Source organism: Amblyomma mixtum, chromosome 8 (assembly GCF_055824585.1).
Source record: "Amblyomma mixtum isolate Tamu chromosome 8, ASM5582458v1, whole genome shotgun sequence".
Taxonomy (NCBI): domain Eukaryota; kingdom Metazoa; phylum Arthropoda; class Arachnida; order Ixodida; family Ixodidae; genus Amblyomma; species Amblyomma mixtum.
In genome coordinates, this window is record NC_143019.1 from 25964684 (window position 1) to 25988655 (window position 23972).

General features: G+C 45.0%; 2 protein-coding genes across 5 annotated transcripts in view; one reads left to right on the forward strand and one right to left on the reverse strand.

Annotated features, from left to right (window-relative positions):
- LOC149331763 (membrane metallo-endopeptidase-like 1) overlaps positions 1-23972 on the forward strand; it is a 607819-nt gene that overhangs the window by 425873 nt on the left and 157974 nt on the right. The window lies entirely within an intron of this gene.
- Positions 1501-22379, reverse strand: LOC149331776 (uncharacterized). 4 transcript variants are annotated; one of them, XM_089556864.1, is made up of 7 exons: positions 12301-12945; positions 11073-11099; positions 9893-9989; positions 8236-8268; positions 6648-6674; positions 5928-5963; positions 1501-1657 (listed from the first exon to the last, which is right to left on the reverse strand). In XM_089556864.1, exons 1-7 carry the CDS (start codon positions 12459-12461, stop codon positions 1574-1576), a joined length of 465 nt encoding a protein of 154 aa, XP_089412990.1. In that variant the 5' UTR covers positions 12462-12945; the 3' UTR covers positions 1501-1573. The 4 variants fall into 4 exon arrangements, 2 of the variants coding, with proteins under 2 accessions (XP_089412990.1, XP_089412991.1); XM_089556865.1 differs by lacking the exon at positions 8236-8268; XR_016285101.1 differs by lacking the exons at positions 1501-1657; positions 8236-8268; positions 9893-9989; positions 11073-11099; positions 12301-12945 and adding exons at positions 13122-13145; positions 18293-18389; positions 21302-21433; positions 22322-22379.

A 23972-nucleotide genomic window follows, 5' to 3' on the forward strand; every position in this document is an offset into this window, starting at 1 on the left:
GAGGCAACCACTAGTCGGGGCAGTGGCGTATCACTTAACCGCTGCAACACAGCGCCAGTTGACATGTGGACTCCCTGCGATGTGCGAATACGTTTCAGAGGACCCATAAACGTTTTGAAACAGGCAGACGCCAAGAAATTAAATAACGTGAATTAGGGGGTGGGTCAAGACGGATTTGTGGGTTGGAATAATATAATATCAAAGGACAATTTGATTAAAGGAACTCAAAAAATCGAAAATGTGATGACGCTAGCATGCATATAAGAGGAATGTAACCGGTTTCGACCATAGTTTTGGCGGCAAAATTGCAAGAACATTAATCTGAGTGTAGATACCATTAGATCCAGTCTAAATGCTATTGTTCGTTTGTTTGTTCATTGGGGCTTAACGTCCCAAAGCGACTGAGGCGATGAGAGACGCCGTAGTGAAGGGCTCCGGAAATTTCGACCACCTGGGGTTCTTTAACGTGCACTGACATCGCACAGCACACGGGCCTCCAGAATTTCGCCTTCAAGAAATTCAGCCGCCACGGCCGGGATGGAACCCGCGTCTTTCGGGTCAGCTATTGAATTTTTAGATAACGCTACTTTTTGCCCCAGGTGATGAAGGGGTTGTGAAGGTAAAAATAAAATGGTTGCTAAATGAATGAGGAAAAGTGTGCCGATCTAATGAAGGCGAGGAGGTGGCGGTGATGCGGACCCTACAACCAAGCAATATAGGGTGTGTCAACTAAGAATCTACCCATTTTTGAAAAGTCGACTTTTTGAGTTCTTTTTGGCATAACGTTGTTGAATACTGCTAAGACATGATAACTAGGAGGCTTGTTAACTAATGTGTAATACTTAACTTTTTAACTGTTACTGTTAGGTTCGTTGTTTAGAGACGTGTAGCACACCATTGTTAATATCCGTATCAGTTTTTTTAGAAATTGGTGGGGCTTGTGTGACCCATGTTGCTCTTCACGAGCAACCTCCCGCGACCAGTCATTAATTTAGCTGCCACTTGCCACGGACCAGTTTGCTCCGTCTAGTCGGCAGGTTTTGATGACGCGACAAGCTCAATGACCTAGGGGGCTCACCTGCCTGCTGGTTTGCTTCTCTAGGGATATTTCATGGATTTGTTGCTCACAGTGAACGACGACGACGCCGGCGCCAGCGCAGTCGACGATGCCGATGACGATGGTGACGGCGCAGGATTTCTTCGACACGAGCTCCTTAACGCTATCGCGTTCGAATGAGGAGTATCTTTTGTCTAGTATGCTTTGCTTAGGGCTGCCGAATAAAACAAGTGTAGCCAGTTTTCCTGCACTTGCGCTATAATGCTCACGTTGCTTTTACCGGGCTAGTCGATTTCCGCGGTATATCCAGTTGCTTGTCAATGGCTCTTCGGTCATGCGATTCGACACACAGTATTACCACGATCGAGCTGATTTCGGAATATCCTGCTTTGTCTTTGCTTAGTGCATGATTTGTGTAACCAAAATCAGTCGAAGCGCCGAACTGAGGGAAATAAAATGTTTTATTTGATTGCTTCGCTTTTATCAAACGTTCAAAGCCTTCTAGAAGTCCCGAGTTCAGAATTCTGAATCGCACAAGTCCAGAGTAATCATTACAATATTGAACATCTTCCCAGCACCTCCTCTGGTCGGTAGGTCCCTCTGGAAAACGTAAAAAATAAAAGCTCATTGCAGCCTTGCTGTCTGCCGTGGCAAGAAGACATTCCAACTGCTGTGCATTCTAAAGAACAGCTTAGAGCAGCCTAGCAGTGACGGTACTTCTTTATGACTTCTCCGACACCCTGAAGCAGCGGTAATTCTTGATTGGCTAAAAGTGAAACCTTGTGCGACACCTGTCTCTTCTGGCGCATTAATGTGCCTTCCCCAAGGAAGTAAAGTTTGTTTGCCGGCAGTAACTTCTAAACTGTCAGTTTCAACGGTGGTGTTCATCCTATAACATGGTACGGCACTTTGTTACATGATACCCACTTGAGGCATTCCGACTGAAGCTTCAACATGCTTTCCTTCGCATGAAATGTCACCTGGTCAACTTCAGAAACTGCTTGTTCTGCCCTTCCTTCACTCAACGCAGTTAGATGTGCTTGGCCTGTTTCTAATTTCCTCTGCACTGTGACCTGTCTCGAACCATGTGGTGCGATTTTTTCCACTGGAACTTTATTATTCGCTTCATGATGCCTTTCGGGAGCTTCGCGTTGAGCCTCTGTTTCTATTACTCGTGCCCTTTTTGCGGAGAGCTGTGCCTGGAGAGTGAGACTCTAGACGTTTAGCATCGTGCCTCTTACGACCAGGTGTTTCAACTAGTCCATTTTGGGGTAAACTGCGTCGGATATACGCGCGAAAATTGGTACTGGCCTCCGAGGATTTTGAAGGAGATGATATATGTGTCACGTCAGTTAAGAGGGCATATACCGCATACAGGTGGGTGACACAGAAGACCATGATTCGACGAGCAGGAACACAAAACACTTAGCAGTCACGCTGCCGGACATAAAAAACTGTTCATGAGTCCAGCCGCAACCTTCCTCATGGTTCTTTCATATAGTTAGGCTTTGTCGGGTTACGACACTTAAGACGGATCCGGCGGACTAGATCTTTATCACATACTAAATTTATCACAGCTTGTTCAACACAATATGTGCGTAAAGTGAACGCTACTATAAGTATCGTAAAAACCCTTGAGTTTTATTCAACCGTCACAAAATCAAATAAAACAGGATATTTTTCCTGTGACGAAACTTTTTGTGACATCGGCGCCTGGCTACTGACTCTCCTGTTTTCTCTTCCACGCATTCGCCTCATGCCGGTTCTTAGCCTCACTGTCCAAACCGTGGCACTCGTTTGCTGCCGCTGCGAAGAGCAGGGCTCCGTGGTTCACAAGGTCGAACAAGAATGGAAAGTTCCGCTATTTCTTTTTGCATTCCAAGCCCTCACATACATCCACTGTGCGAGCCTCTTCTTCGTTTGCTTAAGTGATAACAGCGTGATTAACGTATTCACGTTTTTTTTTCACACTCTTCACCCTTCTCAGTCAGTCGCAACTGCATAACTTCCGCGGTCGTACCACGCTATAGTTATACTCTGGAAAGGCGACTTTCGGCTTTAAATTTTTTATAAAGATTAACTTTCCTGTTGCGTTAGAAAGTCTTAGTCAGCATGTCGATGCAAATAGCAGGGAAGCAGTGAACAGATATTGTCATGTGCAGTTTCTTTGTGCAAAGGCTGCTCAAAAGACGGTTCAAATAGGAAGGAGAGTGAAACTGAGAATCTCCTCAATAATAGAGAAATTAAGAGAGCCCGGATTGATGTCCGAAATGCTGCGGGATACCTGGCGCCTAGTTTCCAATAAAAATCGTGCTATACAAACCAAGACATTACCGCAAACAAATATAGATTTTAAAATGTAAAATTGCTGGGCCTAACGCCCCAATGCAACCAACGGGCTTGGAAGGACGACGTCTGAGACTATCGCAAAGTGTCCAATTCCTGTGCTCCAGTTATTGTTAAGTTGTTCTTTTTCCCCTGAAAGCATGCGTCCAGCTAAAAACAACTGCCAGTTTGTCTTAGTAAATGGTAGCTCCTACTCGTATATGGAATTTCCGAATGTGTAATTAATAGCTTTGTGACTCCTGTTGAGCAGACAATATCAATAGAAGCTTGATACCAGGAAGAAAACAAATCAGTGTTCTGACGCGACTCACAATCTTTCATTATCGTGGTTGTCAGCGGTACTCTTCATTAGGCTGTCAACAGGTTACATCCCTTTTTTGCTTTGCAATGGACACAGCACTTACCCAGCTCTCGTGTTAAAAATTGCCTCCTCTGAGTAATTTTCACGCTAAGAACTGAGACCTGGGGCCGAATTTTGTGATGATCCATCCATTTTCCATTCTATGTGTCCGTGACGTCAATTTGACCAAGGACACAGGAGGTGGGGAACATGAGAGCCAACAATACACACAGCCGGTTTGGTTGCATCGCCGTCGTTAGCCATCCTCCTGCTGTTATACAACCGATTTATTGCACAACCTACGCTAAGGCTCCTGAAACGTTTCAAACACGTCGTCATGCTTCGTAATTCGTGGGAATCGGCGCCTGTCTGCCAGTATGAAACGAGCGCGGGGCCACTTTTGTGCAGTAAGTGGTACCACTACTGTGTTTGTGCAACGGCCAGGCTGACGCCTTCTTGGATGCCCTACGCCAACGAAAGCATCAACCAATCGCAGAGGACCAAGGGGTATGGTAAAGGAAGGGATCGTTAGAAATCGCAGCCGCTGGTATTAAGGCGAAAACCTTTGATGGCTCATGCTCTCGGTGTCCGTCCGTGCGCGGGAATCGTGCCTACTGCGGCCTCTACTCCGCGCTGCGGCGCAACCTCCTCCCCCTCCTTAGCAACCGACGCGCCGGTGGGGCGCAGCGGTAGAACTGTAGAAGAACTGCAGATTGGGCTAGTTGGTGCAGATTCATAGTGATGGTTCAACAGCGCAAACACACACAGACCAAGAAGGAGAGCAGACACACACAGCGCTGAACTTACAACTGAATTTTTTTAGAACGAGCGGTAGAACGAGCGCGCGTGCGTCGGCGGTGGCAGCTGCACCGCCGCTCCTTCTCCAAACGTCTCGTTGCAGTCGAGTGAGTGAGAAACGCATGGCTCCAAAGCGGCCCAGTGAATCCGCGCCGAGCGGTTTGGGGGAGCGGCAGTGGGATGACCACAAGGCTTTCGCCAAGCACACTTATGCAAACGTACCGGAGAACTGCAGAGAGTTGGATGGCAAGATGAAATATGAGAACTTGCTGGGTTAACGGGACCGCGGCTTGCGGAGGAGAACAATTTAAAATCAATAAGCAAAATACCTCTGGCCTGGAGAGGATGTATCCAGGCTTCAAATACGATGAATTAATTACAGGAACTCATTGCGAAATTTTGTTTCTCGGCGTCATTGCAGAAATCGAAGTACCTTTATCGGCGTTTGCGGACATCGAAACCTAGACTCAAAGTGACTCAAAGAACTTTCATTGCTGTGTAAGGTGAGATTCAGCGACAGCTGTTTTCTATATTGGGTACAATACACATTCATTTTCGCTTGTCTTCTTCTCTAGTTGAGTATGTGACACGTCCCTATACTGACACCCTTTGCGTCTCGGTATTTGGACCATTGAACGTAGCGCGTTGCTTCGAGCATTGCAGAGATGTCATGCGTGATGTCCTTGCATACTGACAATTCATTTTGGCGGGATGCTATGAAAACTTTCCCATAAGACATGTTGCTGTAAGAAATTTGCACATTCTTCGTCCTGCCTGGGATGGGAGCAGGAAAGCCCCTAATCGCGGCGAGCGCATTCACTCCTAATCCGATGTAATCACTCTGAATTCAAAGAGAAATATCTTAATCCGACCACATTGCCGGCTCCAAGGCTTTAGGATCGCAAGATTAGTGAAAGAGGAATGTGGTCAGTATTAAGTTTTTTTTCTATTGTTTGGTCTCAAGAAAGACACGTTCTTTCAAGCGACTATCGCAATCAAATCGTCACACATGAAGGGATAACAGAAAAGTATGCGATTCTAAGGAGTTCAAATTTTTAATTTAAACTTCAATAACTATGAAAGTGCGAACAACTAACTAAACGAGGCCATATTTCCGCCTTAACTTGCCACCGTAATAGCAGGCACGCCATTCGTGACGCGTTCATGCAGAACTTAGCTGAATCAGGGCATGAAATATGATACATGCATACTGAAGCTACTAGTGCACCAAAACAAACCTTTTGTAGTTACAATATAGTTTCTAAAACTAGTTTTATTCTTGATTTTTTTATTGTCAGCTCTAGCAATCATTACAAAACATTGCCATGCATCACGCCTTTTTGATGCAACCGTACTAATGTTTGAAGAAGCATAGTCCCCACTTACCAGTGCCGATTTAATCCATGTCCATCCTTCCTCTGACTGCAAAAATCAGGGAGGAGAGCGTTATCTTCTTTTAGTCCCTCATATATGTTCTCCATTTGTGCAGTGCCCCCTGCCTCCACAGAGTGGAGGAGACAGCCCCAAATCATAGCTGCATCAGCGTGCTACCTTTTATAGTCTCCGGCTTAGCTAAGGAAGGGGGGTAGAAATGAAGAGCCATTTTTTGCGTATTGAATAATACGGACACTGGTTTAAGGCGACTGGTGCAAGCTAGTCTCCGCGAATGAAGCCATCAGAAGATAGAATATACGAAGAAATTGAGATTACAAAAATAAGGAAAATTAAAATTAATAAACATACACAGATGCGTTTTGGAAGGCGAATTTTTCTTAAAAAGCCTTTTGCATGTAATTACAAGAAAAGTATACAAAAGAAACGCTACAAGTTTACTCCTTTCGTGGCCCAAGATTGAACATGAACTCCATTCTCTAGACTTTCTTGATGCAGTCTTATAAATCCTGGCACAATTTGTCTTACAAGCCTGCACAAAATGCAACGGCTCTCAGAAGGCTGTAGCTGCAAGAACCTTCTCGTTCAAAAAATATTTTTTTTTGTGAGTGTGTCGTTAACATCTCTTGCGGCACTGGCTTGAAAGCACAGCTACACAGCGGACCTTTATTAGCCAATGCTCAAAATAATTGATAAAGCATGGTTAGTACTCACTGATGCGGTGCGGACGCTGTGTGCGAACTGTAAATATAAAAAGAAACAGATTTGAGCATACTCGCCTTCTCCGTGTTGAAGTGTTTGCGCGGCAAGCAGATGCGATTCAAGAAACTGCTGGATAAAAATGCATTGATAACATTTCTCGTTCCAAAAAGAAACTCCGACCATTGTGCTGGCAAATGACCTCTGTGATTCACTTTGCTGCGGCCTTTGAAAATTATACTTTCGTGAGTTGTTTCCTGAGGGCCCCAAGCGTGAAAGTTTGAGTGTGCCTTCCGCCCAGCTGTCGTCTACCGTCTTGCGGCTACAGCTGTCGTCATAGAGTGCACGCATATTCTTGGCGAGCACACATCAGCAAGTTTAACATTTTTTTCGCGGGAGCGTGAATATCTTTAATATCAGTTGATCTGCTTGTCCCATCTGTATGCAACAGCATTGTCGAAGAGAAGGAACACAAGCATGAACGGTGCTCATACGTGGCCTTGCGTGCCGGTGCCTAACGTGCTGCATGCATGGTGCTTGGAGCTGGGAAACTTCTTTATGTCTCTAAAGAGCCAAATGAGAAGTGAGAGTGCATTCATGTGGCAATGCACTGATATTTTTCAGCCACGTAAAAGCGTATTCGCGTTACCACTGCGCAGAAACCCTGGAAGACCACGCCCTCGTATCGCGTTTCACACGTTCACGACGCGCGTACATGCGGGTTTCTGCATTAGCGCGTGCTAAAAAAATGCATGTGCAATTTCAGAACACCCGCAGCCTGCACAAAGTAGCCGATTCGACTACTCAAAGAAGAACGAAACGACTAAACCGGGCTCCTAGCGAGCACGACGTAACGGGAATGCCATTGAGAGCTTGCAGTCTGGAACTTCCAGAGTACAGTGGCCCCGCTCAGTTTGAGTGTACAGAATGCAAGGCGAAAGATTCAGCGATCGTATTTTCATCTGGCCGGTCTCTCGTTCGTCTGTTTCGTGGCGATGATTTACTTAGGCTCTCTGCATTCCGGGCTACGCTCACCGTACTGCTTTCCTAGCATTTCAAGGGCATTCGTCGAATGACGGCTCTATAACATGCCTTGAGAAAGCGCATAAATACGTGATCAGCTGCAGTAGAAGCAATCTGCTAGTGATGTCGCTTATAAAAAAGTAATTTTCGGTAAGAACGGCTAATTCGCTATCAGATGACGCTAATCCAACAGCATAGTTTGACTTCTTATTCCGGTTTGGTGTCCCTTTAACGCAAGGTTTTTACTGATGCAAATCTGTCCGTGCATTGAATGCAAAACTTAAAGAGCGATGCAAGAGTACACGTTCACCTTAATATGCAAGAATGCAAAAGCGCCCCTCTCGACACTCTCCTGGGAGAGCGTAACTGATTTACTGCATAATGCTGTAAACTTTCGAAAAGCGCCCATGTGCTTAAGCCAGGCTGCAATGGTTGCACTCTATGCATAGAGGAAAATGAGCTTTTGTTTGAGAGTGCGGAACTGTTGCTGCCTCTGGCAGCTACCAGCAGAACCCATCACATTACACCCATAAATGATGCTACACAAAGGCCTATTTGATCAAGAGAGGTCAGCACTCACCTGCTTGGGGACGATGTTGCATACCCCCGTATCCTGTTAAATTGCGGTTAGAGAGAGAGATTTTACTTTACCGCTCTTCGCTCATGGAGATGCAACGTTATAGTGTCATAATTGGAAAGAAGAGAAGTGACTGTGTAAACAGGTGCACAAAATGCGATGCCTGAACTTACCGTTCAGACACTTAGTTCTATGGCTTTTAAAAGAGGGGCGCCGGAGGGGATGGTGGGGAGGCGATGTTCCGAAAATGGTTTTCAAAAAGTCGGTCTCGACGAGTGGTAACGAACACTTTGGCTATAAAAACTGCTAGCACTTTTTGAAATTGATTCGTCTTGGATTAGTGCTCGGAGCTAGGTTCAATTTTGAGTGGTATTGCTTTCGTTCTTTGTTTTTTCCTCTACAGCACACTCCGTAAATTTTGTAATAGTATCTCGCAACCATCGACCATCTAAACTTGGCCTGGTGTACCTATGTAATAAATTTTGTTAACTGTAGAGTACTGATATTCCGTAAGAGAGCAGAAATGAATATTCTACACAAATGGAATTAAAAGCATCTATTTTTAACAAAAATCTTATTTAATGCAATAAAATGTGTACCCAAAAATTTTTTAAATGAAATTTCATATTTACTTAAAATATCGATTCCACTTCCAGTGAAATAAAAAGGACTGACTGTTATCTGTGGACCAATTCGATTGGTTGCTAACGCTTTACGATTCCTGAGAAAAGGGATATAAACTTCCAAAATTTCCATTTTGAGAAAAATGCAAATGAAAGCACCTTGAATTCCAACTTTCTCGCTGGACGTTACGACGAAAAGGAAACAAAAAAAAACATTTTGATGTCCCAGCTACACAACTTTAAAACAGAATCTGAAAGGCTGAGAAATCAAAAATTCGAATTTTAGACAAATCGGGTTCCCCCTCCATGAAATTTGGTCTCCACTATGTAGTGCCTGGAGCAGTGAGAATCTATAATTTCTCATATCGCAAATCTGTGTTCCTTGCAACCCGTAGGCACAAGATTATGGAATATCCCCACTTTGAGGACAGAGTGCCTAACCTGAGCAGATTTCGGTCAGCCCCGTTTCAGAAGCGCTGTCTTAGCGAAGGATAATGGTGGTTGAAACGAACAGACGCTTTCATTTCTGTCTCAAATTACACACCGCACGCTTTCCTGGCGATGGGAGCAAGCATGTTGAATGTAAATGGGCTGCAGTAGAAAGAGTGTACGAAGGCAATGCTTTTGTAAAAGCCCAATAAATTCTCATTGTTGGTTAAACACAAATTAAATTTACAGCCAGTGTTTCTCAAGACATGACTCTGCCTCTAAAGTAATATAAATTTGACTGAAATAGCGACGCAAGGGCAAATATTCTCTTTAGCATGCCGCCAAATGTACCAAAGCACCGTTCATAGCGCCCTTCTGGTGTTGCGTAGCCGGATTACGACAGATATGGTGTGAACGTGCTGAAAGTAACCCTGTACTGAAGCCAAGCCGTCATATTCACAGCCTGAGCATACGAGAACACAACTGAAAAATTGAAACTACAAAACTTTTGCAGACCCTTGTAGCATTCTGGTTAATCCACGGCAGTATTAAAGTCTTTCATGATGTAATACAAAATATGCACATGATCAGGCATATTTCGCACTTACCTCCTCCTGATGGACGGGGTCCGCCCATGTGTCGTGGTAAATGAAGGGAACAGAGAGAGGTTTTACTTTATTCGCCGTCGTTGAAGTAAATGCAGCACTATAGTGTCATCATGCGAAGAAAGAGAAGCCAATCCATAAACTGATGCAAAAAATGCAATGTTTTTTCACTGAGAAAAAAAATTCAGGGGGAACTCTGTTGACCTAAAGTGCAGTGCAGCAAAAGCCTTTAGCGCGGTGTTGCTTCTTGTGTCACGGATGTGCGCTTAAGATGTTAAGTGCACAATTGCTTATGAATCTTAAATGCTGGAGACACTGGAGGGCGTTTGGGAGGCATCCGTCTGATTCGAAGCCTTTCTGCAAGCACTCTCCAGCGTCCTAGGCAAAGAGAACTACGTACGCCTTGGCAGGAAGTAGCGTAGCCATTAAAACGCTCGGCTGCGGAACGGAAGGATTTTGGTTCGAATCCCATCGTGCACAAAAAATTTTCTTTCTGGTCTGACTAGAAAAAGCGTGACACCTCTGGTGACAACCTTCTGTCGACAAGGATGAGGCATTAAAGGCTTTCGCCTTAATATAACTTTAGTGCTTTTTAAGGTTGGGTAAGATTTCAAACATGATGTTCAAAAATTCGCTTTAAAGTAGCTGTAACAAAAACTATCCATTTGAAAATTGATAGCAAGCTTGGAAATGATTGCAGCTGGCATTAGAGCTGAAAGTTAACTTGAAAATTTATGGTTGTTCAGTTGTGATCACTGCTTTTCTCACTAATGTACAGATTTTCTTAAAAGCTGCAGGCTGCAGAGTCCTCATATTCGTATTAGTAGCAGACGTGGTTATTCTGCACAACTCGGATTAAATTTTCTTTATTTGGGCGAAAAATGCATTCATTATGTTTTCGTTTCCTTGCGCAATAAAATTTCTGCCCGTGAATGGTGTTAGTTTATTCTAAATATTCAATTTGGCTTCAGCTATTCATTATGGTTCCACTCATGTAGAATTGGTCTATTAAAACCCTTGGAAGTATGTTTTTGCTTAAGCCTTGTAGTTCCATAGTTACACCCTGCGCTTTGTATTGAAAGTAGAAAGCTTTTGCAGCCTTCACAGGAGCCAATTGCACCGTTACACTCGTTCATGGTTCTATAAAAAAATATATATTTGATTAAGCATGTTCCACACTCACCTGCGGGACGGTATCCGCCCATGCCTCCTGTTATATTAAGAGAAAAGAAGAGGTTTTACCTTACTCGCCTTCCCTGAAGGAAATCCGGCGCTATTCGCGATCTTGGCAACCGAAAGCGGAGCCTTATTTTATCCAATATTGTGTCGTGACTGATGGTGCCTTCGGGGCGGAGCCTGGGTACATGTGCTTGTTTTAAACTTTCACGATAAACTCGCTATTATTTGTCGGCAGAGGCGACTTAGTGTGAGTCAGTCTTTCGTTGCTCGTCCCTGTAAAAGGTCGTAACGAGACACGAGGAAAAAGACTGCTGCCTGCTGCGTGAAAACGGCTGGCGTGAAGGTGAAGCGGTGGACTTTTGAGAGAATTGAAAATTGATATTATCGATGCAGAAGACTTTAGTAATGGGTGAATGAATGAACTAGAAGTGATATTGTCCGTATTTAGGCCTACAGGCAAGCATGAATCCGTGAATGTCATGCGGCTTGCGCAAGAAACAAAGTATACATTTTGTGACCGTGATATAATTTTAACTTTTAAAGGTGCCGCATTGTTGTCATACTGCAACGCTACCTTCCTCACATCCCGTGAGCACCACTTTATTCAGTTGGAACAGATTGCCTTATCGAAGCAGATTTTGGTCCGCCATGCTTCAGCAGTGCAGTGTTATCGAAGACGAACAGCGGTAGAAACAAAGAGACGATTTCATTGGCCTTTCGCATATGCACACCACACGGCTTTCTCGCGACCGGTGCACCCAAGTGGCAAATATTATGGGATTAGGAAAAAATTTTCGAACGTTTGAAGGGAACGCAATTATAAATATTTAAAAAGTTCTAATCAGAAATCATTCGGAAACAATAAATTTTACCTCATTGTGTTTGCAGAGATAAATATATCCCTGAAGTTATCAAATTTAGGGATAGAGCTAGGCAAGGTACATGTACTCCGTAAAGTGCCACGAAATGTAAAAAGAAACGCCGGCCGTAATGCTCTTCTGACGGTGCGTAGCTGAATTACGACATAACGCTGCAAACGTAGAGAATGCACTCATTTACTGTAGTAAAACTGCCATGGCCATACTCTGCGCTGCCAAAAAAATCTGTTTACATATTTTGAAAGCAGCAAACTTTCGCAGCCTCCTCTACCATCCTGTGAAACTGATCGCACTCTAACACTCCTTCATGTTCCTATACAGAAACATTTTTGATCAAGAAAGATCCGCACTCACCTGTAGAGCGGTATGGACCTTGGTTGACTGTTAAGCAAAGGAACAGACATAGGCTTTACATTACTAGCCTTCGTTGAAGGAAGTTCAGTGCTGTAGTATCTTAACGCGGCAAGATAAAAGCGACAGCCTAAAGTGGTGCATGCAATGCTGTACTTGCTCATCCCGCTATGAAATCAAATCTTACTATTTCATTACACTTGGTGCTTATTGGGTAGCGCCGATAGCCGTGAAATATTGTTTTTACCATATCGCGACGCTACCTTGTTCAGAACCTGCAGGCCCCACATTATAGGGCCAGCGCCACTTAGGAACGAGAGCGCCTAACGCGCGCAGATTTATGCCCTCAACGTTTCAGAATCGCTTTCTTGGGAAGCATAACGGAGTTGAAAGAAGGGACGTTTTCGTTTCATATTGGAATGAGACGCCACACGGTTTTGTTAATGCGTTTGAAGTGATTCCAAAGTCTAATCTTCCCATAAATTTGTTTTAAGGCTATACATTTGCTAAATCAAGCTCTCTTACAGAAAAAAGAAACGATGCAAGCATAAGTTTAATTCTTAAGGGGACGCAAATCGTGCGCGCGGCTTTAATAACATTTTAGGTTTTTGTGTAGCTGAATCACTGTTTAAATTTTATGCTAGCTACGTCAAGGCTTCTGTAAAAAAAAACATTGTCATAATCACGCCCTCCGATTTCACAAAATCACCGTTATTGTGAACGTACACTCTTAACGGTTTTGTTCCACCCCCTGGGAAACCAACCATAAAAGCCCTGTATCATGCTGCGCTATAAATGATTCATAAGGCATGGTCAGTACTCACGTGGCCGTCGGTTAAAGGTGGGTTCTATAAAATAAAGGAAATGACGAATATTATATTTACTCGCCTTCGTTCAAGAAAATTCCTTGTTTGTTCCCCAGAATGCCTGCACAAAACGAATCATAAACAGCAATTCTTGACAAAAGCATTTTTCGACTCGAAGGTATCTATGAATAGTTTTCCGCATGTTGTTACATTTCACTACAAAAATCGATATATCCGCAGATCTTCCGTCCGTAGCTCGCATTTTTTTTCTATTAGCGTTTTTGCTATAGCCGAATACATTCCCCATTGGTTTTCTATAACAGTGTTAACTGATCAATGCCAGCGGTAGAAAAACTTTAGAAGAAAGTTTTTGCTACGCATCAGAAGAATGGACAATTGCCTTCAGTATTTCCTTAACAGTACCTTACAATCTTTCAATATTCGAAATTCTGGACATTTCTAGGCATGTTCAGACTGTTACATTCAGAATACATTGATTTGGCAAACGAAGATGCTAGAGAATGTTAAAATCCATTTTCTTTAGGTTGCGAATCATACGCATGATCTTCTCTTGTGACTGGAGCATGCCATTCACTAACGATTAGTACTATCTTCTAATATCAAGCCACTAATAAGCCGAATAACCACTTTCTTCAGATGTCATGTAGCCATTAACTGAAGCGATGAAACTGTCCTTGTCACCCGGTATCGGCGAGATACTGGAAACTATTAAATATCCCAAAATGTAAGGTGTCCCGTATTTTCATTGTGTTCCTTGTAGTAGCTTTTTACAGGTCGCATTTCAAAATGTTGGCAACAGGACGTACCCTTCTACATTCTCAGCGTTTTTAATTTTGTCGAGATCAACGACGACTGATAGCCCGATAGCGCAAAGGGTATGCGCAATTTCCTTTCGTTGCTCTAAGTGTCTGGTTTTATACTCTCTGGCAGTGGAGCGGTGGTCTTAAGTGGCGAACGGCCGGCAGTCGAAGGGGCGCAGTTCACTCAGCGGTGCCAGAGACATTGAGAGGGCAACACAGTCGCCGTCCTGTGAGTAAAGACGAGGCCACAGACCAGTGGTGGTGGCGACGAAAGGAAACTGCGCCGACAGAGCGATGGAAGGAATTGAGTTTCAGAACGTTGCCACGATGGCGGAATGGCCGGCTGCGATCCAGCGTGCGTCAAAACACATGCGCGGCTCGGCCACATTTTTGTAGCGTGAGCTACACTGGCCGTGGATTAGCAGTTTCGCGTTAGCTCGGATGAGCCAAGCTGCGCATGCGCCAGGAGTGAGTGACGTCACAGCTGCGCAGCTGGTGCGCCGGAGCCGACAAGAAGAACGAGAGGAACGTGAGAAACAACAGCCAGGCTACAGCCGTGGAGAAGGAAAGCAAAGCCGCTGCTGAACGGAAAAGGTGAATTCGCCGCATCGGGAAGTGGTTGCCTGGCAGTTAGCGGTTATCCAGAGGAAGAACGAACATGGCCAAGGCCAAGCGCGCAGCGGAGACGACAGAGCAACGGGAGGAACGCCTATCAAAGCGGCGACGCCAGAAGGCTGAGCGGCGTGCCAGGGCCTCTCAGCAACAGCCTCAAGACATTGTAAAGAGACTCGCCGATCGACGGGCTATACGGTGAAACTCAGTGAAAGTGCCAGTGCGTCTCCGTTGCGCGCTTGGCCTTAGCCTGTTCGTTCTTCCTCTTGTTAACCGCTAACTTCCAGGCATCCACTTCGGGATCAGGCCAAACAAAGCTCACGCTACACATAACCTGGCATAGCCGAGCTAAGCCATTGCCTAATTTTTTAGAAAGGCCTCTGTTATAAGCGGGTCGTATATATTTGAAGGCTTATCAAAGCCCGCTGCGGAAGCGTGTGAAAACAACTTTGGGGATGCTTAAGTCAACTTAAGGGTTGAATGCGATGATAGTAGATTTCTCATTTGCCGCATCTTCCGTTTCAACTCCTGTGTGTGTTTGCGTCTGTTTCTTTCCAACTGTCGGTCCATCACGAGCCGATATTCTTGCCAAGCACAACTAGCCATGTTCCTCAATTATTTAGATGTTAATCTAGACCCTGATATTTACGTAGACCTAGTTTTCTGGAATGCGAAAAGGCATTTTACGAAGTAAAACAGCAACCATTAATACTAAAATAATCTCAGTTCACTTACATCTTGGGGTTAATGAGGTTCAAAGTCTTTCTGACAAATCGCTTTCAATCAACCATCGCAAATAACCAGTCTTTCAGCCTTGTTCCTGTAACATCAGACGCCTCACAAGGACCCGTTCTTCCCTCTTAAGTTTGTGATAAAATTTAGTAACCTTCCGCAGCATGTATCAGGCAAAATACTGCATGTTCGCTGAAGACTGCCTGATCTACCGCCCACTAACTGACACCGCGACCAAGAACTCCGAGAGGAGGTTAACGACATGCAGCAGTGGCTGGAAGCTGGCACATAACCTAACCCAAGCGAATGCAGTCTTCTCTTCATTGCCTGTCACCACAGAACACGTGGCTTTGAACACAATATCACTGACGAGACCTTAGAATCCATATCACCTTTTAAATCCGTAGGTGTCACATTATTTAAGGATTTTACATGGATTGCCTTTGTTGGTTACGGCACATCATCAGTTAACAAAACACTGGAATTTCTAAACTTATACCTTCGGCTCACTCCGCACCAGGGCGATGACGTCACTACCTGCCCACCGCTGCAAGTGGGAACCTTCCTACCGGGTCGCAAGCAAGATTCCCTCAGTTCCAGGTGGCCGTACAACACATTACGACTCGTCCTAACGAGTACTCCTGTGCACAAGTGCACTTCTATACAGGCTAAGCCTAACCACAGGATCGAAGCATTTTTCGATTCTCCTCTGTAGAGAGGAATTTGTGTAAACACCTAAAGCACGGACGAACAAAAATGAGAGCATATGCTTTAGAAGCGTACACTGGGATACTAAGCATGAGAAGGTCTTAACATATTCATAGAACTATTCTTTTTGGTTGGTTGATGGTTGATGGGGTTTAACGTCCCAAAGCGACTAAGGCTATGAGAGACGCCGTAGTGGAGGGCTCCGGAAATTTCGACCACCTGGGGTTCTTTAACGTGCACTGTCATCGCACAGTACACGGGCCTCGAATTTCGTTTTCAAACTCAGGTATACTATATTAGCCCTAGAATTTTCCGCAATTTCTGGGGATTCAAAGAAGCTTCATCGCGAAGGCTACTAGTAGTTTTTCTTTGTACTCTCAATAGAATTTATGCAAATGATAAATAAATGAAGACGTCTTTAAGGGCTAAGTTCAAAAGAAACTGAGTACTGCACAAGGTGTTCCTCAGTCTCGCCACTTAAGTTTCAACGTAAAAAAAGTTTGTGTACTGACAGGATATCCGTCGCGGTGGCCTTCCACTCACCTTTCACCACGTAACGCGGAATTCACGGGCGCAACTCCATTTGCAGATACCGCAATTGTAAAAGGTTTCATGCGTTATGAATCCTGTGCACTTAAATGTACCGAGAGCAGTTTCAATTCTTGTCTACCTTGACATTGTGTCTTAAGTACTGCAGTGCACTGCGCAATTAAAATGGAAACAATCGAGCAATTGTCACCGTGGTGCACATTTGTCTAGCGAATTTTAATGTATGTACTGCCACCAAAATGAAAGACGTCATATATCACGTCATACGGTATGACGTGATAGCATTAATACGTCTCTTCACCGACCTTGGGTGTTCTCTGCGTATTACTTCGCCGAAGAGGACACTGCACTTTATTTCACCATCGCTTAAAGCTTAGTCTTTACCCTCTAGTACGCGATGCGATATCACTAGAGACCCTCCCTTAAGTACTCCTTCTTTGTTGCCTAGGTTCACCATACAGCTCTACATTCACAGATTACGGGATTCATCAAACAGCACTGATGCAGTGATCCACCGGTTAAGCGATGCGCCACTGCCCCGACAGATGGGTATTAAGGCGAAAGCCTTTAATGGCTCATACTGTCGTCCGCTAGCAAAGCGTGTCACACGCGTTGAACTCGGCAACTGAAAAAAATAGAAGAAAACCAAAGGTTGCTTCAGATAGAGGGGAAAAATTAATCTAGAAGCCAAGTTATATGACTGTAGATTAATTAATTAATTATTATTAGGAAAAAATGTCAAAATTGCGTCGAAATAGCGCGGACGCCGATATAGCCAAGAGAATGGTGGGATGTCACATCCACCGGAAGTCGTCACCCCATAGTTGAAATTGTCACAGAATGGTCGGTTAAACGTCGAATTTGTGTCAAATTACATGGTAAAATGTGTAATTAAGCGTAATTAACACTTTAGATTCCTGAAAAATCTATAATTTGGGTATCGATATAGCCACGGGAACGGTGTGACGTCATATCCACCGGAACTCGTCACGGCAGTGTCCTCGGCTTTCGCCTGTGAACACTTTAGTTGCCAAAGTTTTCTCCCAATTTTTTCAGACACTGACACCGGTGGGGCTTGTGACAACCAAGTTGCTCTTCCTGAAATATTTCGCGGCCGATCAGTAATTTAACTTCGACGTGCGACGGCGGGCAGTTTGCTTCCCATCCGGTAGGCAGGCTGCCATCTGCTACGGTAGGTACGTTGTGATGACGTCACAGGGTCACGTGACAAAAAAGTAGGTGGGGCACGTGCTTTACCGCTCACGACAGCGCCGACGATAACGACGCCAGGTTTTCTGCAGAACGCGGCCACTAACCATTTTTCACAATATTTGCGCGACCGCTGCAGCCTTTCGAGCTACGTAAAAAGAAAATTTTTGAACTCATTAGAAAGGTAACTTTGTTCACGTTTTAATGGTATGCGTTCTTAATAGGAACAAATGTTGGCACGAATGCAGAGAGAAGAAACTTAGTGCACGAATCAATGCTTTTGTTCAACTTGAGTCAAGTTTCAGCTTGAGTGAAGTTTTTTGAAAAGATAACAGCATCAAATTAAAAAGGTGGTTTCTGAAAAACAAAAAAATGCGACGGCTGGTCCTTTAGTTTTTTGCTTTTCGAAATAGTCGGGCATGTGTTTACTGTAGTCCACCAGTGACTGCTACGAATGTACTTCTTCCAGGCTGTGCACGAAGCCAGTGGAAACCGAAAGAGGTTTCAGGCTTTGTGAACTATGCCAGCATAAACAGCCACTCAACGGGACGTTCTCACATCTGGATCCCGGCCTCTTGGTCAGTGGTAAGTCCACACTCATAGATGTCGTCACCTCTGTCGGCGTTAAATTCATATCCATGGATTCCGGCCCCTCCTGCAAATAGTGACATTTCATACTCGCTTTAATTGCTTCCAAGGTCTCAGTCATCACACTTTCAATACACCCCATAACCACACTGCTAGCGTGAACTTCGTCGCACGAATCGTTATCGCCGCCGATGATTTTTTTCAAATGCAGGAATGAATTTATTGACTACAATTGCGCGCTCTTTGCCCGCAAGTTTTGTCGGTCTGGTTTCCGTCTAAAGGTGCACTTCTAGGAGCTGCATAAAATCACGACGAAGGGCATAATAGAGCTTTCGTGTTTCCAGTGCTGATTCAGAATATCGTCAGTTTCAACTCGGCCAGCTATTCAGGGCTTTAAATTGTCGCCTGCAGTTTAGACGTCGTGATGGTTGACACTCAAGGCATCCCAAGGGAAATTAAGGGTTGGGGCCTTGGGCTTGGACGCTTGGGAAGGCTAGGGGGCCTTGAGGAAATAACCGGCCCCAAAGATCCGGTCGCGTACACTGGTGACATTTAGAATCGGGGCTTCCTCTACGTAGCGGCCGCAGGTTTGGGTCCATTGACTGCAGCGCTAACGGCGAAGCCGGCCAGCTTGCTCTCTCCTGGTCACGTGCTATCACAGCGGTGGAGCCAGCGGAGTCACCTAATTTGCTTGCTCTCCGAGGCTTCAAGGTCAAACGCGCATCAAGATTGACCTTGGAAGTAATAGAGCTTTCGCTCTTAAACTCGATATTGTTGTAATACCGGGTAGCGCCAGGTCGGAGGAGCTCCCAGCCTGTGTGCACCAGCGTCCGGGACGTGGATGTCTACACAAGAATCGTCATGAGGGCGCCAAGGGGCGTCAAGAGTTGGCGATGTGTTCTTTTCAATGGAAAAGAAGCGTGCTGTATAGAACTCTATTGATATTGGAAAAGGCAGGTCAGGATGGAATTGTATGATAACTCAGGAGGCAATGCCCTACTCTTTCAAGCTAGGTGAGGGTAACTTAGAACGCGCCGCTACAAAAAAAACAAACAAATTCAACGAAGATGATGACACATGTGCTGCATGTGGGAAATACGTAGAAACAATTGAATACCGCATTCTCAAATGTGATGATACCCTTCCGGATGTTGATGCAGGCACAGTCACTTTCCCTGAGGTCCTAGGGTTTAGAGATAACGATGTTCATGTAAATAAATCAGCGGTGTAAGTTAGCAAAAAGCGATTGCAGGATTGTTGGCTCAAAAGCAGAGAGTTGACATAAGATTAGAAGAGTAGGAAAACCTATTTAAAGAAAGCGGGGAATTTTGAGACCAATTTACTGCACAATAAAGAAAAATAGAGAAAAAAGGCTAGCATGGTGAGAACTGCCACCACCCCGTTTCAAAGGGAAGCTCTTGTCTCCCAGTCATCCATCCGTGTAGAGCACATGATGAAAAAACAACGCATACTATCGGGACAGACACGAGAAAAAAAAGACACCAATTGAAGGTTTAGCGAAAAGGTGAAGGTATAAGTACAGGCAACAGCCGGAAGCACCGCACGTCGCGTCCTCATGGTGAAGGGGTAGAAAGCATGAAGCACATAAGTACAGAAAGTTATCAGTCAGGAGCGTAAGGTACACGGTTATCTGGGTAGCGAAATTCTTCGTCTGACAAGGCCACTGCAGGCTGACTGACGCACCGATTAGCGTTTTTATAAGGAAGAAGTCTTCCAAACTCGAGCGTCTCCTGGCCCTGATGTCAGAGCAGGATGTGGTACTCGAAAAGTATGGCGTTCCTTATATTTTCGGCACTGCACTGGGATACGATCAAGTGAGTCTCTGCCTAGTGAATTAGCGTGCTCAAAATACCGCACGTTCATGCACCGACCAGTCTGACCGAGGTGCACATTACCACATGACAATGGTATTCTGTAAACTGCACCCTTTCTACATTTGATGAAAAGCGACATGTCCTCAGTTCTGCAGGCTGTCCGGTTATTGTGGACAACAGCCAGTAATTTCCTGTCCAATAGGTGACAGAGCCCAGCCGGTTTCACGGTCGCTGAGAATACAACCCCAACATCGTACCTCTTGACCAAGTTCTCCACTACATGAGAGAATCTGTGAGCGAACGACATGACAGCCAGCCTACGGCATTCACTATCGTCGTGACACCGTCTCTTGGTCCCTGACTTAGCTCACCGGATGGCTTTTTCGCCTGCCCTAGAAATGACGCGTTCTTTGTTTATCTACGGCCTGCCGGAGGGAGCTGCGCCTTCGTAAAAAATGACTTGATTTGAGAAGCGAGTGGCAGAAACCGGGAACTACATGCACGTTATCCACGTACCCCGTGAGTGCAAGCAACACAAGGTTGTCTTTATCTTCCAGCGTCTCACACCCTCCAGCGCCTAGTTTGCACAGCTTTCCAAGGCCAACGGTGTCGAAAATTATCTCCCGCGCTGCTATCGGTACGGGGCACCCGATCACTTGCCGCCGTCTAAAGTTAAACAGAGGATCCATCGTGGCTCTGTAACGGCATCTAGGAGTGACCACCCTGCCCCCGTCTTCCTGGACAGAGAGCATTGTGAATAAAGCTCGCACCATACTGAATAAAATGTGTGCTTCACGATGAAACAATTCGCGAGTATACTGTTACAAGCCAAAAAGACTCAATGTTCACAAATTTTCACACCCAGTCAGCTCTGCTCATTCGATGTCATGCTATGTATAGATATGTATATTTCTGCAAACATGTGAATTTATGCACAGGTATGACTTTGAGGCAACAGTGTACTCGGCCTCATTAAAAGGTAACTATTTTCCCTTCACCCTTCTACTGAATACCCAGCCTAAAGCAGTAGCGTTATATCAAAATAGGAAGTTAGTTGCTAAGCTATACGAGCGCTTTATATTTCCAACTTATTTCTTGAGTGATATAAGAAAGCCGTTTCGAGTGTGCAGGCGTGTTAACGTACCTTTGAAGTCCCAATCGCAATCAAAGTCACACCCGCCACAGTCAAGGCCACCACAATCACAGACACCACAGTCCAAGCCGCCGCAGTCACAGTCGACACAGCCGCCATGGGAGGATTCTAGATGGCTATACTCTGCAAAAAAAAAAACGGAAATATAGAAGCGTAAGAACAAGGCCTAAATGCGTTAACTTATTACTAAAACTCTCGTCATTCCGTCACCTTTGGTTATGCATTACAATAAAAAGAACGTTGCCTAACGCGAACACAATTCCTAGATGACACACTGCCGCTGAGTAAAAGAATTTGACTTTTGGAGAAACACGGAGCACCTATCAATCGACGGAAGTAATAAAAAAGAACAGACATTAATTTCGCTTCGGATTTTGTCAAAACTAGTTGACTTAGTTTGCTGATAGAAAAAGGCTTTCGCGACCTACCACTTGCAGCGGCAGTTGTGCGCAATGGCAACAGAAGCCGGAAGCTGACGGGCACGTATACTCCGTTTCTTTATCGGCTGCAATTCTGTGAAAGGTACGAAAGTAGTCCGTATGAAAAAATAAAGAGGGGCGTGTTACTCCGCGCTCGTCTTGTGGCCGAGTGGTCAAAGGCAAGACAAAGCGACAGTGCTACTTCAGCAGCAAGCGCGCATTTGTTTAGGATCATGACAAATGAATCAGTGAATAGGCCTGGAGGCATAGCATTTATTGTGTTAGGCTGACCGCAAGGAACGGGCTACTTTTTGATCGCAGATGTAGCCACAGCAAACAAGAGCGTTAGCCTTCACACCGTTGTACCATATGTATTAAACGTAGTACAGTGTGACCGGAAGTGAGCGCTGCCGATATGGGACAGGAAGCGTTCAGGAAGCTCTCTACACAGCTAATGCTAGCGTTGCTATGCAGCATTGACACACGCGTGGAAAACTTGCAGCCTCAGCCAACATTCAAAGACTCCAACCTTGATATATGCCTGTTTTCTTCATTTAACCGATTCACTGTGAGCAGGTGGAAGCTTTCGTACCGCTTAGTGTCCGAATACTTCCATTTCCGGCCGCGGAGAGACGCGTCGTCTGCTGGGCAGATATCGCACTGCGCATGCCCCCTCGATGCCTCTCAGCCGGCACCGGAGGCGAGAACCGTGATTTGTTGGTTCGTCTGGCCAATTAGAGAGCCGTTTCAAGACATCATGCCGCCGACAGAAATGCCTGGGTAGGGTACGGGCAGCTAAGATTACAGGTGTACGATGATGGGCAGGACCGTCGCACGCGTTCCCATCGGACGTTCTTTATGTATTTGCTAATGCAAAAAATGCGTAATGTGTCCACATGGGCAAGAAGTGCTTTGCACCTGGCTGCGACAGGGGGTCCTGCAAATACCAGGTATCGCTTCTCAATGCTCGCAAAGATGGAAATTGCCTGGAAGAGTTGTGAAAGGCTATTCGCCTTAGCGAACGTAGCGCATTTCGACAGTCGTTGTGTCAGCCGAAGTAGATTAGCTGAAACGTGCTGCAAAGCCTGACTTCTACAACCTCACCACCCCTGAAATGCTTTCATCGCGATGAATTTAGTTGTGCTAAGTACAAAGTGGACCAAACAGAACACCTTCGTTGCAATTTCGTTGCATTGAGAATACAACAATTCAGCAAAAAAAAAATATCTGGGACTCGCAAATAGTGCAGCTTGAGAAAGCTCTCGAAGCTGGCAGCTGAGATGGCAAATGTGCAATGTGATCTGGGTACGAACAGGCGACCTTCAAGTGATCGAAGGAGGGCCCTTCTCGAGCGGGTTGTACGAGGCTTCAAACTATCATTAGAGCGGGGTAAAGCAAAACCGTTGAGCTGCGGAGAAGCTTTGGAAAACGGGAACCGAGAGCATTAGCTCTTTGATAGCTGATACGACCCAAGCTTGCTACACAAACAGTCGTCTGCCAAAGATACCAAACATATTTGGTGCTGGTTGCGTTTATGTGTTTCGCTTCTATCTTTTCTATATTTGAAGTTTTCTTTTAAGCATTCAAGTAGACGTATTTCGGATTCCTCCCCGAGATGAGCAACCTCCTTATTATCTTTGACATTATCTTCTTAGGATAAAAATAAGAAACGTCGACTTCAAGGTTCCTTGTCGTTATTACAGAGTCTAGAATTCACAAAGCGATTATACGCTCTTCAAAGTGTGCCATAACATGATACACGTGGTAACAAGCTGGATAAAAGCATTTATGTTGGCGTCTATGTAGGCATTTATTGCATTGATGCTCTTGCACCTCTCTGAATGCATGTTACACAGTGCCCGCTGGAGTGTTTTCAATAAATGCTCTTATATCGACAGCGTTTCTCCTAAACTTCAAAGTTACAGTGTAATACAGTGATAGGATGAGAAGACAGCTGCTGGCGGCATCAAATAAGCGTTCACTCATGCCGTTTCGAGTGGAATTATAATCCGGAAATTGTTAAGAAATATGAGAGAGAGAGAGAGAAAACTTTATTTACAAAGGAATTCGGGGCACGCCCCAGGGTCCCCGCACGACCCCACTGCACTCAAGTGTTTATGTTCCTGAGGCCCATAACACTGGCAGAAATATGAAGCGTCTTCCCTCGTAACGAGCACAAGTGGTTTTAAGCGGACGAGAGCTGCCTATTGCGGCTGCCCCGTGCCTAAAAGTTGCTCTAACTG